Here is a 21,266-nt window from a genome sequence, read left to right as displayed (position 1 = left end):
CATCTGTGTCCACAATCCATAATAGTACGATATTGTCCGCTTTGGGCCAAGCCCTCACGGATTTACTCTTGAGCTCCTTCCCAAAAGGCCTCATACTATTATATTTTGTAAACACCTATAAAGATGAGCTTTCATCTTTATTCTACCGATGTGGGACAAGGGTTTGCACCCTAACATAGTCGATTGTCCCCGCGGATACATCAGCGCCCTATATATATAAACAATAAGTTTAGAGTTAATTTAAGTCGACCAAGCAAAGCATAATGGCTGCCCATCTTTATGATGATCATCTCCGTCACTTTCCTCCTCTTCCTCCTAGTCTCATAATTCCCAAACAACCACATCTAAACCACGGCCAATCTCGCATCGACGATCTTAACGACACCTTACTAGAGTTGATATTCATAAGGATTGTCCAATGGAGACATCTCGTTACTTGCAAATGCGTTTCTAAACGTTGGAATTCAATTATTTCCAATCCCGATTTTGCTCGTTACCTTACGCATAAATATTCCCCTTTCACATTGATCCTTAGTAACAGAAGGACTGAGTACGACTGCCTTATTAGCGAGCACCCGTACTTCCAAACACATAAACTTTGCCTAAACGATATCTTCCCTACTAATGATCCTTCCAAAGACATAGTTGCTTATTACAATGACATCTTGGTATTGCGCTATTACAGCCAAGGAGGATTTGCGTATTACATTGGCAATCCAATTACTAAACAGTTTATTATTGTAGCTCCCATAACACCGGACTATCCGGAATCTTATATGCCCAATATTATGGCCGATGTCTATTACAGATTTCACTCTACTTGTAAAGTTGGTTTGGCCGGAGTTGTTAACGGAGTTAGTACCATTGATGATGCTTCTAACTCAACAAATAACGTCATTGGATTTCGGATTATTCTTATTAATAAGGGAGGGTACCGCTACGAAAACTACCTAACTTCGGAAATATATTGTTCTGTAACCGGCAAATGGAGGAAATACTATATCAATGATTTGGGTTTCGAATTCAGATCATACTTCAGTAATCATCCTGTGACTTCGAACAACAGGGTTCATTGGCGTGGTAAGTCTAATAAAATTCTAGTAATTGACCCCTTTGTTGACGACACATTATGGTATAGTGTACTAAACCTACCTAGTGAAATTTGGGAAGACAGCGTGCTTGGGTCTTGTCAAAATCGACTTAGAATAACCCAGCTCGAATCAAACAAGGTCACTCCGAGAATCAAAGTATGGGAATTTGACGATGATGATTTGATTACTTGGGGAGATAATATCATGGCGAAGTTAAGGCTAGTTATTAAGTTTGAATTGAAGCCACATATTTTTGATCAGGTTTTCTGTCCTATTGAAGTTTTGTTCTCGAGTTTTGTACGCCTAAAAAATGAGATGATTTGTTGTCATCCCAATGATCCTGACATTGTTTACTTTAGGTACCGAGATAAGTTGCTTCAATGTGATTTTGGTAAGAGGAGATTGAGAGTGGTTCGTCATTGTACCACTACTTGGTCCAATAGATTTATGCTTGTTCATCCACTGATGGCTCCGTAATTGTAATCGTATCCTATAAGTAATACCGAATAATCTTACATTAATGTTGTTTCAAAAATCAAAATCAAGAAAGACTGAAATCTATGCGCTTGTTTGATTCATATGTGCAAATTCTAAATCCAGAGGTCTTTTGTTTAATTTCAAAGTGAATTTGGTCTTTTCATGTTCTTAATCTGATTGTCTCAATGCTCGTAACTCTATTGTAGAACCTGACTTGCCTTGTGCAGGAACGGCTTCGACATTCGCCTCATACTCCCTCCTATTCAGGGTTTTCTTCCCTATTTTCTTATTCGGTTATTCGAGTTTTCTTCCCTATTTCTTTTTTTGGGTTGATTTGTGTGGTCCAAATTCAATGGCATGTGGGGTAGTGTATTTTGTGTGGTCCAAATTCACTTCCTTATTTAAAGTAAGGGGGAAGAATTGATTTGTGTGGTCCAAATTCAATGGCATGTAGGATAGTGTATTTTGTGTGGTCCAAATTCACTTCCTTATAAAGTAAGGGGGAAGAATATAGTGAATAGGAGGGAGTATAAGTTTGTATTCTCTCCATCTAATGTACTACTAAAATAATCCGTGTCATATAAGTTCACATGCATCAGGTACCAATATTACATCCACTTTCTAAACGCAGAAAGCACCTCGGACCGAGGATTGATTTTCTCCAGGTTTTCAAGTACTGTTGGTACTGCGAGTAAATAGATTATACATCTGATGTACTACCACTAGTTTTGTAGTTTTTGAATATTATAATAAAGTTTTCGATTTTTGTTTTAAAGTTTTTAGTTTTACTATAAAATTTCTAAATTTATTCACTTAAACATTAAGCTCAAAAAATTACAATATAACTTAAAAACATTACATTACATTTGGGGCTAAATTGCAGATAACTCAAAAACATTACATTACATTCGTATGGTTGTTTCAAATATGGCTCAAGTCGAGTCGCGATGGTTTCCAGCTTGAATAAATTTGCTTCCTTGGGAATGTGGAGGTGCTCTTTAAAAACCCAATGATTTAACAAAATCCATCACAGACTATCTAATACGGAGTAATTTAGTAAGTTCATCGGGAAATTTGAAAAACAATAAACTACATTTAACTTTTTTTTAGAAGAGGTTTACAATTTAGCGCGGTGTAAAACTGTCGTACTCTATATCTTGCTCAACTTAGAAAATTAAACATTCGGAACGATTAAGAATGTTCTGTTCAATTTCAAAAAGAACATGGTAAGGTTGGGACTAGGGAAGTATTTATACCAAACACAGAATAGACGCACGTATTATTATCAGTCGTGTCAATAATGTTACTCATGCTCGTTTTATGTGTCGGACACAAATGCATGCATGTCTAAGTATATTGGACTTTGTTATTTTAAGGCTCAATTGCAAAATACTACCTATTATAGTCAGTATTTTTCAAAATACTACATATTATATTTATTTTTTCAAATTACTACCTACAAAGCTACAACTTTTCCTAAGTTGCTACCTTATACCTGGATTTAGGACTTAATTAACCATAATTAACCATTATTAGGTGACTTTTATTGATTAATTACCCTTTTTTATTTGAATTCTAAATAATCTACTCATAATACCCTTACTAATCCTTTCTTATCCATTCACCCACCACCATTATCAACATCCACCACCCTCAACAAGCATCACCATTGTTAGTCACCACATTCAAGGTCACCACTCTTACACTACAGACGACCATTCCAAGCCGCCTCCGATCCTACTACCTCACTCCGCGATTGCCGCACAGAAACCCTTCACCACCGTAACCCTGACCACCACTATCATTCCCGCCTCCCTTCCACTATGAGACCTAGCTCCTTAGCTCATTGCGCACTTATAGGAATCGTACTCCTTAGATCTACGGTTTTCGATTGTTGGTAGGGCCTTAAGTGCGGTGGTGGTGGTGGGGTAAAGGTGGGACTTGGGTGGGGTTCTAGTGGTGGATACGGTTTAGGGTGTGGTTGGATTAGGGTCGAGAAGGTGTTCGGTTGTGCTTGTGGTGACCTGTGGTGGTGATGGTGATGGTGGTGGTGGGTGGTGCTAGAAATGGTGAGGATGGCCGGAATAAAGGAGTGTTTAAAGAGGGGTAAAATGGGTATAGCATATTAAAATTTGAGTTTTTGATCATTTGACCTTAATTAAGATCTAATTTAGGTATAAGGTAGTAACTGGGGAGGATTAGTAACTTTGTAGGTAGTAATTTGAACAAAACAGTATAATATGTAGTATTTTGAAATTTTTTGACTATAATAGGTAGTATTTTGCCATTTTTCCTTATTTTAATGAAAAATATGCATATTTTGACTTCAAATGATATGTCCAAGTGTCATATCTTGATCGAATGTCGAACATGGCTACACGAGGAAATATGAAGAGTCCTGGAGTAGACATAGATCTAACCTTGTACCCGTTAATTTATTGGAATAATGTTAACATGTATAAATAATAGCATATGTAGTGAATGTATGCCAGACACAGAGAACTAGACACCTAATATTATGAACCAATACACACGAGGTATGTATGAGACGGTCTTACATGCGAAATTATTCCGTATCTTTCTGAATCCATAGTTTAATTACTAATAGAGTAACTTGGTAGAAATAGAAAAAAATTCGGCTGACAGGTCAACCACACAGTCAATTAGTATCAAGTAAAGTATTACATAAAACAATGCAGATAATATGTTTGTCAAAATGTCTGAAAGAAGTTCATACTTAATTTTTTTTGGTACGATCATACTTAATTGAGAAACATCCCCCACTGTCTAGTGTCTACTGTGGGGTTACTCTGAGATAGATCTATTTCCATCCAAAACAGCTAAAAGTACTTTATAACATTCCATCCCTAAATGCACATGGAATGTCCAACAAAGATCTACACTTTTGAGAGCTCAAAACATTAAATCTTTCTCTGCATTAAATTCTTATTTTGGTGAAAAAAAATCTTATACTCCCTCCATTCAACATTTATCACCCCATTTCAATATAATACCTCTCACATATAATGGGGAAATGGGGTGATAATTGTTGAATGGAGGGAGTACTTTATGTTATGGTTTTCTAATATGTGTCTAAGGGTATATACGTTGATAAGCTTAAGATGAAAATATTTGTAAGATATTTTCATCAGAAATGCAAATACAAACTTACTTTTTCCATAATTAATGAAAAAACCGTTATATTATCACTAGTTAATCCCATGACAAAAAATGCACGGGGTGATTTTTAGATTATGACATACGAAATATTTAGTTAGTATGATAATAATATGTCATATTCTGAAATAATAATTTAAAAAAATTTAACGTAAGTTTGTGGTGGGATCAACTCTAGAAAATGAAATTTTTTTCCCTTAAATCGGGAACAAATCAAAAGCCTTTAAGTGACTTAACTTTTATAGTTGGGGAATGACTAACTTGTTACTTGTTAGTACTTGTTAGAGAAAAATACTCCTTTCGTCCCAATTATTTATTTACCTAGATTAAAATACCTTTCACAAATAATATAAAAGGTAAACAAATAAACAAGACGAAGATGTCAGGATCAAATATATCAAGCTGTAGAAACACAATAATTTTCGCTTTGGAGTCAAGTGTTGTATACTCTCTCCGTCCCAATGAATAGTTTACATTTGCTTTATTTTGTGAGAGAGAAATAAAGCAAATGTAAACTATTGACCGGAACGGATGAAATAGTATATACAAACCGAAAATATGGAGGTCCTCCCAAAAATCTTTGTAGGTAACCATAGATTCTTATAAGAGACCATCTTCATCGCACCGGGGACGAAGACTTTGAAAATTTAAATTATAAATTAAATTTCTTGAGCATTCTGTCTGGTGAGAACAAAAATTGCCAGATGTTATATGTATTATGCAATGAGTCAACATGTATTGATACAACAAAACTGCCACTTTTTACAATATTCAGCTCAAGTGAAGAACCCGTCGTCATTTGGTTAAACTCCAGACATAGAAGGCACCATTACGTTAATGAGCCTCGTAACAATCTATCATATGATCTTAAACTTTTTCGGACAACCCTTCTTGGCGCTTTTGCCTAGTCTCGTGATGCCATTAGCGTTACCGCTCGATGGAGTCGACTTGAAAAGGATCACAGGTGTGCTTTCAATTCTTAACTTCTCAGGTGGTCTCGGACAAGGAAACCTATAGCATCAATGTACTCAATAATATAAGTTTTTGTTCGACAGTTTTCATACTGAAGAGAGTAGATATTAAAGATCCACAGAGCACTTGCCTGCTTTGAGGAACTTTCCCGACAAATTTTGCTGCTTCCTTTAATAGTTCTCTTGCTTTGTCATTCTGAGGCTGTCTCTACATAAAATGATATAAATGTACATCCAGAGAAATAATCAGTCGACGGTTCGGTACTTAGCACACATTCTCCTACAAAAAGTCTCATGATAAGATTATCATGAAATTGACCGACATAATAATACCCATGAGTAGCTAGTCCACCCGTTTAACATTCAGTGGGACAAATGCAAGTATGTTACCAGGTTTTTTTAAGGGTTCGTCTCACATTAGACAAATATGAGACGCCTGTCGTCTCTCGAAATGATTACTTGGGCACTAAATTACTCCTAAATTTTCCGGAAAGTATAGAAAAGACGTAACTGACCAAACAGATGATCACAACAATTCGAAAACTTCATCAAAAGAAAGTTCAACGTATGATCCAGTAAAGTTTACATGTACAATCAAGCAGCCATAGTTGACTTAAACAAATACAGCATGAAATGTTGAACTGATTACTGGTATAAAGTAAAACTACAGGTCCTAGTTGGATATTGTGACAGAAAGCACCTTAGAACAAAAAACAAGAATCTAAAGCTTAAGATTTGTATTAAAAAAGTGGTCCATAACCATAAGTAGTGGCTTAGTACAGTACAAATTATATTCCCAATTTCCCATCTAAAAACAGATTGCCCACATAGTAATCTGTGTTATGCTTCAATTCAATTACTCCCTGGATTCGGTTGAATTTCATACGTTTGATTAAAATATATCTCACATATATTGAAGAAAAACGTATGGAGTTCAACAGAACGGAGGTGGTACCAAATAGATGAGAAACTTTGAGTACATAAACTAGCAAAGCACTCAAGTGTCTGCACACTGCACAAAGGAAGTTACTTGAAGGGAAAACACAAATGCGTAACTCTATGTTTGGATGAAAGGACTTAGAGGGAGGTAGACAATTTCCCTTATTTCGATAGTAAAATGGGATGAGGAAAATGATGAAGGAGAGTGGGAATGCAGGGATCTAACTTCCTACTCATGATCCACACCAATCCTGCCAAAAATGGAAAAGATTCAAAGGAAAACACCAACATCACATTCCCTTTTCCCTCCTAAAAGTCTATCCAAACACACCTTCAGAGAAAAGTACATAAATAGGTAAACGAGCAACAAATAGCATAGTAGAACATATGAGGAAGCACGAACATAGAAACTGGCAGTAGTTGGATGAAACTAAAGCATTATCACAACACAGTATAAACTGAAGAGACGCCATTTCTAGTGCATATATTCATAAATGAAACAACTACAGAACAGTTTTTAGGTAGAACGGCCCAGACCTCAACCATGAGAAAGACTTAAGGGATTCTGATTACACTACGGCCTTGTTTGGATAGGAAAAAAGGAGGGAAAGGAAGGGGAGGGGGAAGGAGGGAAGAGAAAAGAAGGGAAGGGGAGGGAAGGGAGAATGGAGGAGATTATTTTCCCTCCAAATCTTGCCTATGTTGGTGGGGAAATAATTTGCCTTGTAGGCGGGAAATGGAGGGATCCATTTTCCCTCCCCTCCAAATCCCTCTACCTTCATTTTGCTAACCAAACAATGGATTTGTCATCCTTCCAATTCCCTCCCCTCCCTTTCCCTCCAAATCCCTCAATCCAAACACACCCTACGAGTACAGGAGAGTGAGATGGACCATACTTGGTAATCATCAGATGAGAGCAAAAAAGATCGATAAGTAAGTCTGAATAACTCTGCGCACATAAGTGAAACCCTAACTAGAAGCTTCCTGTAGTGCAAACAAAACAAAAGAATGAAATTTTTCTTCCTTTTCACCGTGGTAAAGGACTAAAGGCTATATGCCCTAGAGGTTCATCAGATAGACTCAAATGGGTGATGGGTAATCAAATTCTAAGCAAGTAATCAATTGAAATCAAGATATCTGAAAAACAATATATGCAGATTTTATGTTCGCCTGAGAAATTTGTGCCTGGTGAAAGCGTGAGATACATTCATACATAGCCTCAAAAGTGAATACTGAATAGTAGATCATCTACATGATATCTGAGATATAAAATGATGACATGATTTATTTATTTATTTTAATACGATAGGTTAGAGATTTTTTCAGGATCTCAGCTGGTCAGCCCTTTCATCATCTCTTCGGATCTCATCTCTTCTTCCTTTTTTTAGCCTAACAACTAGTTAAAGCAGAAGCAGCACAAGTTTATAACCGAAGTGGCAATGGACTCGCATTAACTCCCTATTTTTGCCTTAAACTGGAATTATAAATCAAGATGCAACAAGATTTTCAAAATTTTATGCAAGTTTCTCAAACATAAAGATCAAATTAGATAGACTATACACAAGGAATTCTCCACTGCTCATCTATATCTGATTCGAACATGGACTGGAGCGTTCTCTATACATACTGGGTTAACAGAAACAATGCACATCACATTTCAACCAGACCCAAAAAACGTTTTTGAATACTCAAAAATTAGTATCATTACTTCGTGTTCATGACTTGCTGTTGAACCAGCGCCAAGAACAAGCCCTAATAAGTAGACACCATAAGGAACCGCTAGCAACAGTTACCTCATCATAAAAAATGCAGAAAATAGACGAGAGAAAAGACAGAGTTTTAGGTATACACTGCCAGAAATCCATCACAACTAAGTGGTTTACTGGTTTATGACTAAATCAAAAACCCTTTTCAGTTGCTAACAACATCATGGTAAGATAATTCGACCGTGAAGCACAATAAAAACAGTAATATCAACAATCCCATTAACTGCTTAAACGTCTGTTAAGCTAGAATAAACATAAAAACATCACCAATCTGAATCCACCACCACACAAACTCAAAACGAAGAGATATATGTAAGCAAATTCATAGAACAGTGACAAACTATTTTCTGTAACGTCTTGAATTATACTCCGTATCTTCTTTTAAAACCACAAAGACCTTGATTGAAAGTCCATCACCAAATTTAACTACATACCATCCCAAACAAACTGAACAGCCTAACAAACATACGAAGCAGCCTTAATTTCATGTTTCGACCCGGAAACAACACAATCCAACCAATTTTTACACCATATTGAACATGAAATATTGACATTTAAGCAAAAAACCACCATAATAAAACTATCAAACACCCGAAAAAACAGAATAAAACCCCACAAAAGAACCAAATCATTAACATCCCATGTAAAACAAACCCCTTTTCACTCAAATTAAGCAATGAAATAAATCACCAAATCAAAAACATCCACAAAAATTACAATAACTGTGACTGTCAAGCAAGTATGCACAGGTTATTATCTACACAATTAAACTATTCCCAAACATAACACTTACATAATCAATCTAGATCTTATTTAAAACCGTCTTAAACTTAAGACAACGTCTTTCCATGCTGACTACTCCATAGGTTGTAAGCTTAAGACGGGTTTAACCAAGTATGGAGAGGTTATTATCTACACACAACCAAACTATTTCTAAATCACACAACAAAAACCCAAATCATAACACTTATAAACGATCTAGATCTCATTTAAAACCGTCTTCAACTTAAAACAACGTCGTCTTTCCATGCTAACTACCTCATACGTCACAAGCCTAAGACGGTTTTAAACAAGACTAACTCGAATCCAATATAAACAACAACAATTTCACTAAAATCAACAATCTTACTTCATTTAGATGCAAAACCTTCTCCTTCTTCTTCATCTCAACATCAATTCTACAACCTTCTTCATCTTTTTTCTTCAATTCAACATTCTCATCAACTAAAACCTTTCTTTTCTTCCCACTACCTTTACCCCTCTTCTTATCCCGAACTTTCCACACATCTTTCTTCCTAAACACCCATTTATCCGATTTCCATTCCTCGAAACTCGTATCAATTACCGTTACTTCACTCCTCGTATACTCCTTCATATCAATCATCTCCTCCTCCTCCTCCTCCGCTTCACCATCCCGAACTTTCGCATTATCATTATCGTTATCATTACCGTTATTAACATCGCAATTACCGCGATTCAAACTATGATCACCACTCGACGCCAACGCATTATCACTCTTATCCCTCCGCAAATCATCCGACGAACACAAATCATTATTCTTCACCTCCAAATTCGACGAATTGAAAAACCTAGGGTTTGCTTGTTTTCTCCCGTTTTTCTTCGAAACGTTTCGCGAACATTCCCCCATGTTGAACAAATCACACAATACATCCGAAACATTTTCGACGACGACGGAGACGGCGACATCTTTGTTCTTGAGCGAGTTGACTCGGCGGGGGAAGTGAGTGGAGTTAGAACGAGTTATTGAACCGGAACTACAAGAAGAGGAGGAAGCGAGGAAGCGGTCTAGATCGGGATCTTCACCGGTTGGAAAACCGCGAGAGGAACGGAGACGGTCTAGCCAGTTCGAACCGGATTTTGATGTTGACACTGATATCATTTGAGAGAAGAAGATGAATTATTATTGTTTTTGGTTTGGAAAAAATCAAGGTTTATAATTATTAGATTTTTTTTTTGTAGTTTGTTGTTTTTTTCTTTTTGGCAGGTGGGAAGTGAAGTGAGAGAAAGGAAGAGTGTGGTTTGCCTGTCGATTTTTTTTTTATTTATTCTCTCTCTTATTTTAAGGCAACAGCCATCGGACGAAAAAGCCATACACGGCGCACAAATAGACGCACTTCTACACTGGCCTTTCGAGTTTCTATACTCATCGACAATAAAACGAGTTTTTTAATTTGGATTCATAAAATGAGCTTTAATTTGGAACCCCATGGCTAACCGGGTAAGGGTGGTAAATAAGTCGTGTTACTTGTGTCGTTCAAATATATGTGGCTGTGCGGTGGGCCGGACTGGTGCGGGCTGGGCTGGTGGTTCATAGCCCAGGCCCGGCACTAAATAAGGGTTGGGCTGAACGGGGCCGGGCTGGATTCCATATTCTCTAGCCTGGGCCCGACCCATATAGTGGTTTTTTTGTTTCTTTAATATTTTACCAGGCCAAGCTGGGCTGGGCTGGGATGAAAATCGCCGGCACTGGCCCGATCCGCGTGGAGAGGCGGGCTGGGCTGGGCTAACACACGGGTTGGTCAGGCTGAAACATAACGACCCACAAGTGCGGGCTGGGCTGGGCTGGGCTAACACACAGGCTGGAACATAACGACCTACAAGTGTGGGCTGGGCCGAGTTGGCCCGCACCATAACACCCCTACATGTATGGGTAATTGGGTCGTGCTCGTGCTTTGATCGTATTAGATCGGGCCAACCCGGCCATTCGTGGCCCAATTGTCACCCTTACCTAACTAGTAGACATGGCAAACGTGCCACATGGTTTTTGGTACGAATTGGTCATTTCAAGCCTGATCATTTCATGTTTTCAAGAATTTCAGTTGCTGAGGTAATTTCAGGTTTATTATTATCAAGTTATTCGTGTGCAAAAATAAACATTTGGATTGAGTTAATTTGAAGTATGTGTCAAAATTAGGTCCCCAATTCGGCTATCGCCTATCGGTTCATGTTAATTTTGCTATGTTGAGTTACTAGCATAGTAGCATGTGTTTGTGCTACTCACATGCTAAATTTACGGGTTCATCCTCATACGTTTTATCACGTATTTTATTTATGATGTATTTGTATAATCTTCGGATAATGTTATATTGTTATCCTCCCCCCTATCAGGCTTAGCTAGGTAACCTAGGTTCATAATTGAGGCTAAGTGCTCCTCTAAAACACAGAGGCTAAATAAAAATCAATCTGCAGTATCTCACATGAGTCGATCCGGTGATCACTGGCATAACTTTCCGCAATTCAAATTTCCCGCCAAAATTAACAACCTTTTTATCACCTTTCCGGCGGGAAAATCAAATGCCTCGTACGACGGCGGTTTTGTTCAAGTCACGTCTTTAGTAAACCTGCCATGTATCCAAACGCTGTCGTTTGATCTAATGATAATTTAATCGCTGCCGCAATCGGCAATATTGTTACTACTCTGGTAAATTCACTGCTAAATTTTGTTGAATTTTGTTGCCGAGCTTCAGTTTTATGATTTAATTTGAAATTGTGGTTAATTTTTGCAAGAATCCGGAGAATATTCGAGGTCCTAGAGGTGTCATCAATGTTGCTACTGGAAATCCTTTTCAAATCTGTGTTATTGATCGAGCTGGTAATCTACTTTATTGTTTTTGTGAATTCTTGTTATTTATTTGTATAATCCGTTTGATTGTATACGTTTCTCAAAATTCCGCTCACATATCTTGAATTGCTGTGGTTGTATTTACAAATCATGTACTCCCTTTGTCCCAATCATTTGTTTGCGTTTTTTTGTTCTTTGTGAGGGGTATTTTAATCAAAGACAAACAAATGGTTGGGACAGAGGTAGTATTTGAATAATTGAATTGATGTGATTGTACTTGCTAATGATTTGATAGTCTTAGTCATTTGTTTACCTATTCCATTTTTTGGGTGTCTTAGTCAATTGTTTACCTTTCTATTTTGGGAATGCCTTAAACAAATGAACGGGCTAGTTGAAGCTAAGTAAAGACTAATAGAGGCGGTTTTTATAGAAATGTTTAGCATAAATTTTGTAGTGTTAAGTTTGATAAATAGCTTGAATCATTAGAGTTCTTCGTGAGTTTGATTGAAATAAGCTATATGTACTGTGCTGCTGCATTGCTGGGAAGTTTTTCCGATTCTTCGCTAATTTGATTACTTGAACTAAACTTTGTAAAGCACTTTATGCTGGGATGTGTGAGTGTGTGACTATTTGTATGTGTTTCATGTTATGAGTTAATGTATAACTTCATCGTGTAAAGCAACATTTGGGAGCGCAGCGCATGCATTGTTGATGTATGATCTTTCTGCCTTAGCAATGACTGTCTACTAATATGTGTACTTTGGGTGTATAGGATTAAGGAACTTGGAACTTGTTTCGCTCAAGTAAATCACGAGGGTATTATACACCAATTAGTACCGAGACTTCTAGGGCTTGTCCTTACTGAACAGAAGTTAAGGTATGGCATTGCTGAATGCACTCCTGGAGTCCTGGGTCCTGGTAATGGGTATGTAATGCACTCCTGCATCAGTATTTTCATACAGATTGATTGTGCTGGAATTTTAAATATTCATTTTGCCATTATGCTTTCTTCCAATCGTCTAATTTTCTTGATACTGATATCGTCCCAAAAACATATTTTTATTCTTAAAAAAATGCATACATAAAAGTTGTTCACAAACAATGGTCATCATAGCATTTAAGAAGCTAAAATCAACTCATGCTAGGGGATGTGTTACATTTATAAGCTGTTTCAATATAGCGGTCTAGAGAGTCGGCTTAGCAAGTGTAAAGAGTGTTGCCACTTTCCCTGTTTTTCACTACTTTACTGTATCTTCTGCACCCTTTTTGATGGCTTGGGATCGGACTTGGGAGAGGTGACCTCAGATTCCATTCCTTGCAAATAACTTGTGCTGAAAGTTTATCTTGGTAAACTATACAAGTACTGGTTATTTGAAATTACTCGGTATTTTACAATTTGGTGGTTATTAGTTTTCTTTTGAGGCAGTTGATAAGAGCAATATTACTTTGTCTAGTTCCTTTAGGCACCCCGATTCATGGTTAATGTAATTTAGAGATTGTGTTGAGATCGTGAAAATGCGTATAGATGCTACAGAATTACAGATAATGCTTGTGGAAATACGAACATAAATCAACCTTTCTGATCCAGACAACTGAAAACAATATTTGTAGTAATAAAATAAGTCGAATTCCTTGCCTACATCGATGTAATGTTGGACTAATGCTCCATATAGCATTAACATTTGCCTAAATCAACAATCTTTTCTATTTGTGAAATACTCTTTAACATTACCCCAGTGCCTCAAGAGCTCCTGCAAATTGCCGATAAATTTGTTTGTCGTGACTGGTAAAAGGGGAGCTTTCAGGTTTGTACATTCTGTATTGGAAAACAAGGTGAGATGAGTAAATGAGGAACTCTCTTATATGGAAAGTAACAAATGAGCTCCAACTTGAGTGTCTATGTGAAACAGACTGGCGTCTTGTGATTTTTTAAAATTATCCCTCATATTATTCATCTCTTTACTCAAAATATGCAGGACCTCAGAGGGCCGCTGCTGCGTCTTTTTCTGGATTGGAGAACACGAGTAACATATCACAACGTTTTAATGTAGTCCTTGGTAATGAAGTATTGAACCCTTGCCCTGGTTTTGCCATAGAAGACTAGTAACCTGGGTATCCAAGCTGCTATGGTCTAGAAACCAATATGAGTCCTATGACAAACATTTGGTTACCTGGGATGTTTTAGTTGCCATGTTAGCTTTCGAGCAATGTGCTCCAGAGTTTATAAACAGGTAATGCTAAGATGGTGAGGCTATTACTCGAGAGTTTTCTTGTCCGACTTACCTTGACATATATCACAAATTTGCTCTAGGAAGCTGCACCTGCTCAATGTCTAGTGTAGACGGATGGATAATATCTTCTGGCTGCAAGGTTGATAATATATCCGCCAGGCTGCCATACTTAACGGAATTTAATGATGTGGAAGACATCGAAAAGTGGCTGAACGTATTATCAATCAAGCAGTGAGCTAGAAAGAGCTCCAGGCGAGGCTGGTTGGTTTGACTGCTTGAGTTTATCGATGGTTTTGGGTTGTGGGATTGTGGGATCCAGTCAAAATAGCACAAACGTCAATGTTACGTTGTTAGGCTGTACAGGCTGAAAAATGTTTGTGATTACTCGTCAAGAGAACGGTGTTGCTATTGTTCAGCTGCAGTTCCTTTTGGATCTCCAGAAGTGGCACATTGTGAAGGTTTACAAAAGCAGAAACTAGCTCAGTGCAACTGTGCAAGGTGTCTGTCCTCTTAAACCATTATGGTTCTGCATCTGTTGTCATGGACAATCTTCTGATTAACCACCTAACCTCATTCAGTACGGATGATCGTCCCCCCAGATTTCGTGTTGTATATAAAATAGCTGCAGTAAATTGACGTCACCTGTATAATTAGTACTACTCCGTGATATGTGTTATTCACTTAATACTGAACATAAGTGTAGCTGTATCTTAGAGAAAACTTGGGAACATGTATTACTGTAATAGCTACTACTATGTGATAGAGATTTTAATTAATAATAATTGTGTCATAGAGCTGAAAATAACAAGGAAAGAAAAGACGGTCGGTGTGCTTTTAAAACGTGAATTTGACCCTTTTTTTCAATGTATACTCTAATTAAGGGCAAACAAAGTCAATCTGCGGAGATCATTTCATTTTTGTATTATTATGATTACGATGATGATAATGATGTTGCTACTTGTGACCCCGGCCTTCTTGTTTTCATTTATGATTTGAAATCATAGAAATCGTGTAATCAATATTACTCTGCAAGACGGTTTAACGTGTTTTGTAATTTGATCCAGATTTTTAACATGTGAAATTGTGAATAAGGTCTGTGAGGTGAATAAGGTCAATTCCAGGTTAAAATTTTTAACATGTTTAAGGTGAATAAGTTCAATTCCAGGTTAAAATTCACCTTTTTCACTGCTTATGTTTCCGTACTCCTAGAGTCCTACACTCCTACCCTACCTCAAACTTTACCAATCTTCTTTTATCGTACGCGCAGTAACTTTATGCTCGAATTTGCTAGCTTTCTTGGAGAATCTGGTTTCCAGATGGCAACTTTGGCCCTCCTCTTTAGTTTATCACAAAGTCATATTGGAAAAGACGGTCTCTTAATTCATTGAGTGACTTTTTTAAAATACTCCTTTTAATTATTTTTCGTACCATTTCTATTGTTAATTGTTAATGGTGGCTTAAAAATGACTCTTTTAATTTATTACTCCGTATTATTTTTCTCTTTTTCTTTGCCAAAACGAATAGAGAAAATGACTGGACATATGGAGTATGTTGTATTTAAACTCATTTATCGGTATTAATAGGAATATTTATAATAGTTGGGCATCAACCATCACCTTAAGGTGATAGATGAACCATCTCAACCAAAACATTAAGGTGATGGTTGAGGCCCAACTATTATAAATATTCCTATTAGGGATTAACAAATTTTTGTTATGAAATAATACACTATAATATTATATGGATGTCCATATCTTAGAAATATTCTAGGGTATATTATATTATGGAAACTCTACCTCATTGTATGTGTATATATATCCCTTCATAATGGAATAATATACAGTTCTATCTCTCCTGTCATTCTCTCTACAATTCTCCCTTCTCATTATTTAACAACACGTTATCAGCACGAATTCTAACCTACTGAGTGAAAGGGTTTAATAGTCTTATTTTGTTCATACTTCATATATTCTGATAATCAGGAGGTTCATATCAGTTTATTATTTTACTACGCTAGTTAAGGTATGTTTTCGTTATACTCGTAATTATTTTATATGATCTAATTAGTTGTGCATTACAGCATACGCATCTACCGTGATCTTCTTAAATTGCTAAAACATGTTCATGCTTATTGCTATGCTCATTGGTTTAATTCGTAATATGTAATTTGGATCGAGCCTAATGGATAATAACGAACAGGAAGAGAGTTTTAATAACGTAGCAATTGAAACCGTGTTATTTTGTTTAAGCAAAGAGGACTTCAATTTTTGGGGCTATAATTCCCTTATTGTTTTTTTTTTTTTTTTTTGGTCAATCGAAGCGCGCACTTAGTCGCATTACAAAGGAGGGGAGGGGGGATTCGAACCTGTGACCTATTGTCCACAATACCTCCATCTTAACCACTAGACTAAGACATCTTCGGTATAATTCCCTTATTGTTGTGTTGATGAAAGTATTGCGTATTTGATAAATCAATGAGTGCATCTATCTTATGGAATAAGTCATTAAAGTCACGAACCCATGAGAACTGCTTTTCATCTATGCATTTGTTCACTGTGTATGCAATCATTGTTTGATTAAATTAAAAATCACTGTTGTTGATGAATTCGATAAAAGGTAACATGTTTTTAGACTAAATTTTGAACAATTTTCCCGGTTGCCTTTAATCATATACAAATAAATTGAGAATATATATTACAGATTTTTGTTGTTTCCGGATTACCGAACTCCGAAATTTATTATGCCATGCATGTCCATGAATTTACTTGCTCTTAAACAAATTTATTAAGAATTCATCAGGCTGACAAATCGACATAATGATATGTTCTGCCCAACTTTTGCTATAATGTGAAATATAGAATTGATTGATGATGATTATTGGATCTTGTGTTTTGAAGTGTGGCAATTTCCTTATAGTAACATGCACTCGCTCGTGTATGGATTTTATGCATGCCCCTACCTCCTTATAACTGGATTATGTTGTTGATAATGATTTATTGCGAATACATTATTCACTGAGCTAAATTGCTTGTCTTCTCAAATTTTTGTATATACAAACTACTATATATTATGAGTATAATCTATACTTTACAAGCTCATTAGTCATTAGTCATGCAGCAGAGGTGAGAGAAAAGTGATATTTATTGACGACTTTATTTATATAATTAATGATATTTATGATGATTATATGCGACGTATGAAATTTACATATATTATTAGACCTGAAGTTCTATATATTCGGTCAGCAATTTTTGAAAAGGGACACATCAGTATAATTTTGGACCTGAAGTTCCAAAAGATCTATTTTGCAAAGATGAGAAGATATGTCCATATAATAACTTTGACCAGAAATTCAAAGTTTTAAGGGTGTGTAAGTATTTAACACCGTCTCATCAAGATAATGTATTCATATTGTATAAGTGTAAGTGGCCAGAAGTCCATGTCTATGAGTAATGAACCGCTGTTCAATTTAAAGCGATCTTTATGAAAGGCAAATTTATTTGCGCATTAATTCTTGTTCACCTGAAGTTGAACAGTATAATGAGATATGAAATTTAATTCATTCTTTGAAGTGAATGAGACATCTCATAAAGACTCTGTCTCTAGCAGAGATCGAGAATATGGCGTTGTGATAAGCCTATTTGCGGCCTTATTGAGCCTAATGATGTGGCCTTATTGAGCCAAGTAAAGAAGCCTTAATTGAGCTTAATCATATGACCCTATTGAGGCAAATTAGTTCATTGAAAGAAATGAAAAAATCTCATGAAAGTGAATATCTCGCGAAAAGTCATGTGAGAATATGAAACTCGTATATGCAAGAGTTTGATTATGAGGATATGGATATTTTCATGAGTTATGTGTTCATTTTAAAACACTGGTATTCCCACCAGAAGTGGACATTACTTCACATTTGAAATAAGAGTGATAATGTGACCAACATATAATATATTGTGAAGTAAACAGACGAAAAATACAACTAATTTGAAAGTTGTTGAATCATCTCTAATCCTTGAAGGGAATAATTTGATTCGTAAGTTGAATTGTGATCAAATTACATGTATTATAGCACATTGAAACATGCGTTGTGATAAGCATGCATATGTCATCATTGTATATGTTGACGATTATAATTGTTGGTCATATGAAAATACTCAAAGAGTAATATATATTCTCTATTGGAATATTGACGAGTCTTGCCTACATATATGAGACACCTATTGTGTCGTATGTCACATCATTTATCCGGTTGGATAAAGTATTATTAACCATTAAATTATCATGATGAATATAGTCAACAAAAATATGGCACATGACAAGTGGAATTATTGAGATACATCCAATTCTTATTAAAGATTGCCGTGTATTTTTGGCAAAATAAGAAAGTTGACATAAAATGATTCAGATGTGACAAATTAAAGCCATCCGGGTTCTTACTATACCCGTTTTGTTAAACCTTGAGTTTATCTTTAAGAAAAGATAAGTGCTGAAATTCTCTCATGTAGAAATTTTATTAAAGGCAAGACACTACACTGAGATTGAGTATGTATGATGTTGGAGATCTAAACACTACTCGATATTGAATAAAGAACTTAAATGTTCGTGTATGGATTGACATTATATTGAGTGTAGTCACATAATGATTTTTCTGAGTAGTTCCCGTGATTAAAAATCACATTCAGATTTTTATATAAAATCGTTGATCTCTTAAACTGGGCATTGTAAATCAGCACATTTAAAGTCCAACTGCATTATATGTTTCTCCCCGAAATATTTTGTTATTGTACAAAGATGCCCATATAAATTCTCATCGATGATATGAGAAATTCAGATCTAAGGTGGTTATGATAAATATTTAGACTATGCATTGGTTATTGTTTTTACCACCTTAGAGGGAGAAAAGTGAGTTAAAGCTGGTAAAAACAATTTGATCCCATACTGAACCAAAAGTTCAAAAGGTTATATGTTAAATTCATTGAGTAGAGGTTTTTGAATTTGATATAACCATATGTTTTACCAGATTAATACAAGTATATACACTTGAAGTGTATTATAATGAAAGTCAAGATTAATTGACGGTTCCAATGAATGTGAAATAGCAAGTTCAAGCAGTTGGTATGACATATAATTGCTATATTTGAAATGTCCCTGAAGTGACACGATATCTGAAGGATAATAGATGGCTTAAATGAATATAATGGTACCACATACATATTCAGATTCAGATATCATCAAACAGTACTGATATCATCAAGAAGTGATGAAATTATATCGATATATTTATGGAACCTACATACATTTGCGCGCGATATTTTATGGACTTTATAATGGGGATCGTAAATTTAATTAAGTTCATTTTGATTGTCGACATATAATCAATTATTATAAATGAGCTCATGGACTAGAAGTCCAGTTATTGACCTGAAGTCAATCCAAATTATGAATATTGGAAAGAAAACTGATCAGTTTGCATTTTGAGTCATCATCATGTGCATACAGAGATTAAATTCATCATTGCATATTAGTTTTAATATTTACATTATTATTATTGCATATTTGTTAGGATATGTTATTTAGAACTTAGTTTCATATCATATGCATGCACAAGTTTCATAATATAATTTAGAATGGATAATGTTGGAAAGGAGGAATATATTACGATCTACTTCTTTGAGGATAACTCCCTGTAGGAGCCTCTTATAAATGATCATCAATTGTTAATGGTTGATCAATTGAGTTATTGAAAACTCTTGATGAAATATATAAACCTCTACAATACGATTGAAAGATATCGTGATTAGTTCCAAAATGGAACATCAAAACTCCTATAGAGTTTATTTGAAAAGTTATTGTCTCAACCTGAAGTTTGAGCATATGAGAATTCAGATTTAAATGAGCTTCTTGCTAACCATGTGAAATTAGCTTATGGTCCAGAAGTATCATAACGATTGGAAAATAATGTATTTAAAGTCTACAATGAGAATGTCAATTCATACATATATGTGGTTTAGCAAAGAAAATCGCTCAAAAGAATTTGATGATTTATTCAATAATTATCAGATTGATTCTCCTTAATACAAGGAATTAAGGAATGATGGCTACACTCTTTTTCCCTTCGACTAGGTTTTTTTGTCCCAACGGGTTTTTCCTAACAAGGTTTTTAACGAGGTAGCAGTATAAGCGCATTATTACGCTATAGTCATGATCATCAATATTGTTGAGATGACAATTATTTTCGACATATAATGTTATGTCGTTTATTGAGGAGAAACTATATCATCTATTACGGAAACTCTATCAAAATTATGGAGGTATTAAATTCAAGTGAAGAACCAAGAGTTATGAAATAATTATATCCACACGGTGAGTTGTTAAAGAAATATGATATCAAAACTGTCATGAATTTCTATTGACCGAAGATTCAAGTTTATCAACCAATGGGTACTACTTCAACGATCATCAGGAAGTAATGTCAAAGCATGGATCATTTCAAGATTTATCAAGTTATGTAATCATCAGGGGGAGTAGCACGCGCTGTACTCTTTTTCCTTAGCCATGGTTTTGTCCCACTGGGTTTTCCATGGAAAGGTTTTAACGAGGCGGTTATTATTATGCGTGTTTGAAGATTATTGTACTCTTTTCCTTTCTAGCGTTTTTCCCATAGGGTTTTTCTAGTAAGGTTTTTAACGAGACATCTTCTTCAGTGATGGACATCCAAGGGGGAGTGTTATGAAATAATACACTATAATATTATATGGATGTCCATATCTTAGAAATATTCTAGGGTATATTATATTATGGAAACTCTACCTCATTGTATGTGTATATATACCCCTTCATAATGGAATAATATACAGTTCTGTCTCTCCTGTCATTCTCTCTACAATTCTCCCTTCTCATTATTTCACAACAATTTTACCTATTTTATACTTCCATATATCAGTTACGCAGTACTTTTCTTAGTAAGCTAAAGAAATGAACATGATCCCCTAAAATACGCGACGATTTTATAAAATAAGATCAACTTATATTTT

At 35.7% G+C, this 21,266-nt stretch overlaps 2 protein-coding genes and 1 long non-coding RNA gene across 3 annotated transcripts; 2 read left to right on the top strand and 1 right to left on the bottom strand.

The window, feature by feature from the left end:
* The first annotated feature begins 263 nt into the window (after positions 1-263).
* LOC141620846 (uncharacterized) lies at positions 264-1,568 on the top strand. Its single transcript, XM_074437609.1, has one exon. The coding sequence runs from the start codon at positions 264-266 to the stop codon at positions 1,566-1,568; it is 1,305 nt and encodes a 434-aa protein (XP_074293710.1).
* A 3,818-nt stretch (positions 1,569-5,386) lies between these two features.
* On the bottom strand, positions 5,387-10,503 carry LOC141618601 (uncharacterized). Its single transcript, XM_074435700.1, has 3 exons — positions 9,551-10,503; positions 5,848-5,924; positions 5,387-5,756 (listed from the first exon to the last, which is right to left on the bottom strand). Exons 1-3 carry the CDS (start codon positions 10,319-10,321, stop codon positions 5,603-5,605), a joined length of 1,002 nt encoding a protein of 333 aa, XP_074291801.1. The 5' UTR covers positions 10,322-10,503; the 3' UTR covers positions 5,387-5,602.
* Positions 10,504-11,595: 1,092 nt separating this feature from the next.
* LOC141618600 (uncharacterized) lies at positions 11,596-15,038 on the top strand. Its single transcript, XR_012531439.1, has 4 exons — positions 11,596-11,863; positions 11,950-12,034; positions 12,777-12,929; positions 13,981-15,038. It is a non-coding gene; the product is annotated as an uncharacterized LOC141618600 (long non-coding RNA).
* The last annotated feature ends 6,228 nt before the right edge of the window (positions 15,039-21,266 follow it).

This window comes from Silene latifolia, chromosome X (genome assembly GCF_048544455.1).
Source record: "Silene latifolia isolate original U9 population chromosome X, ASM4854445v1, whole genome shotgun sequence".
NCBI lineage: Eukaryota > Viridiplantae > Streptophyta > Magnoliopsida > Caryophyllales > Caryophyllaceae > Silene > Silene latifolia.
Note: the sequence above shows the minus strand (reverse complement) of the source record. Positions and strands in the feature narration are given on the sequence as shown.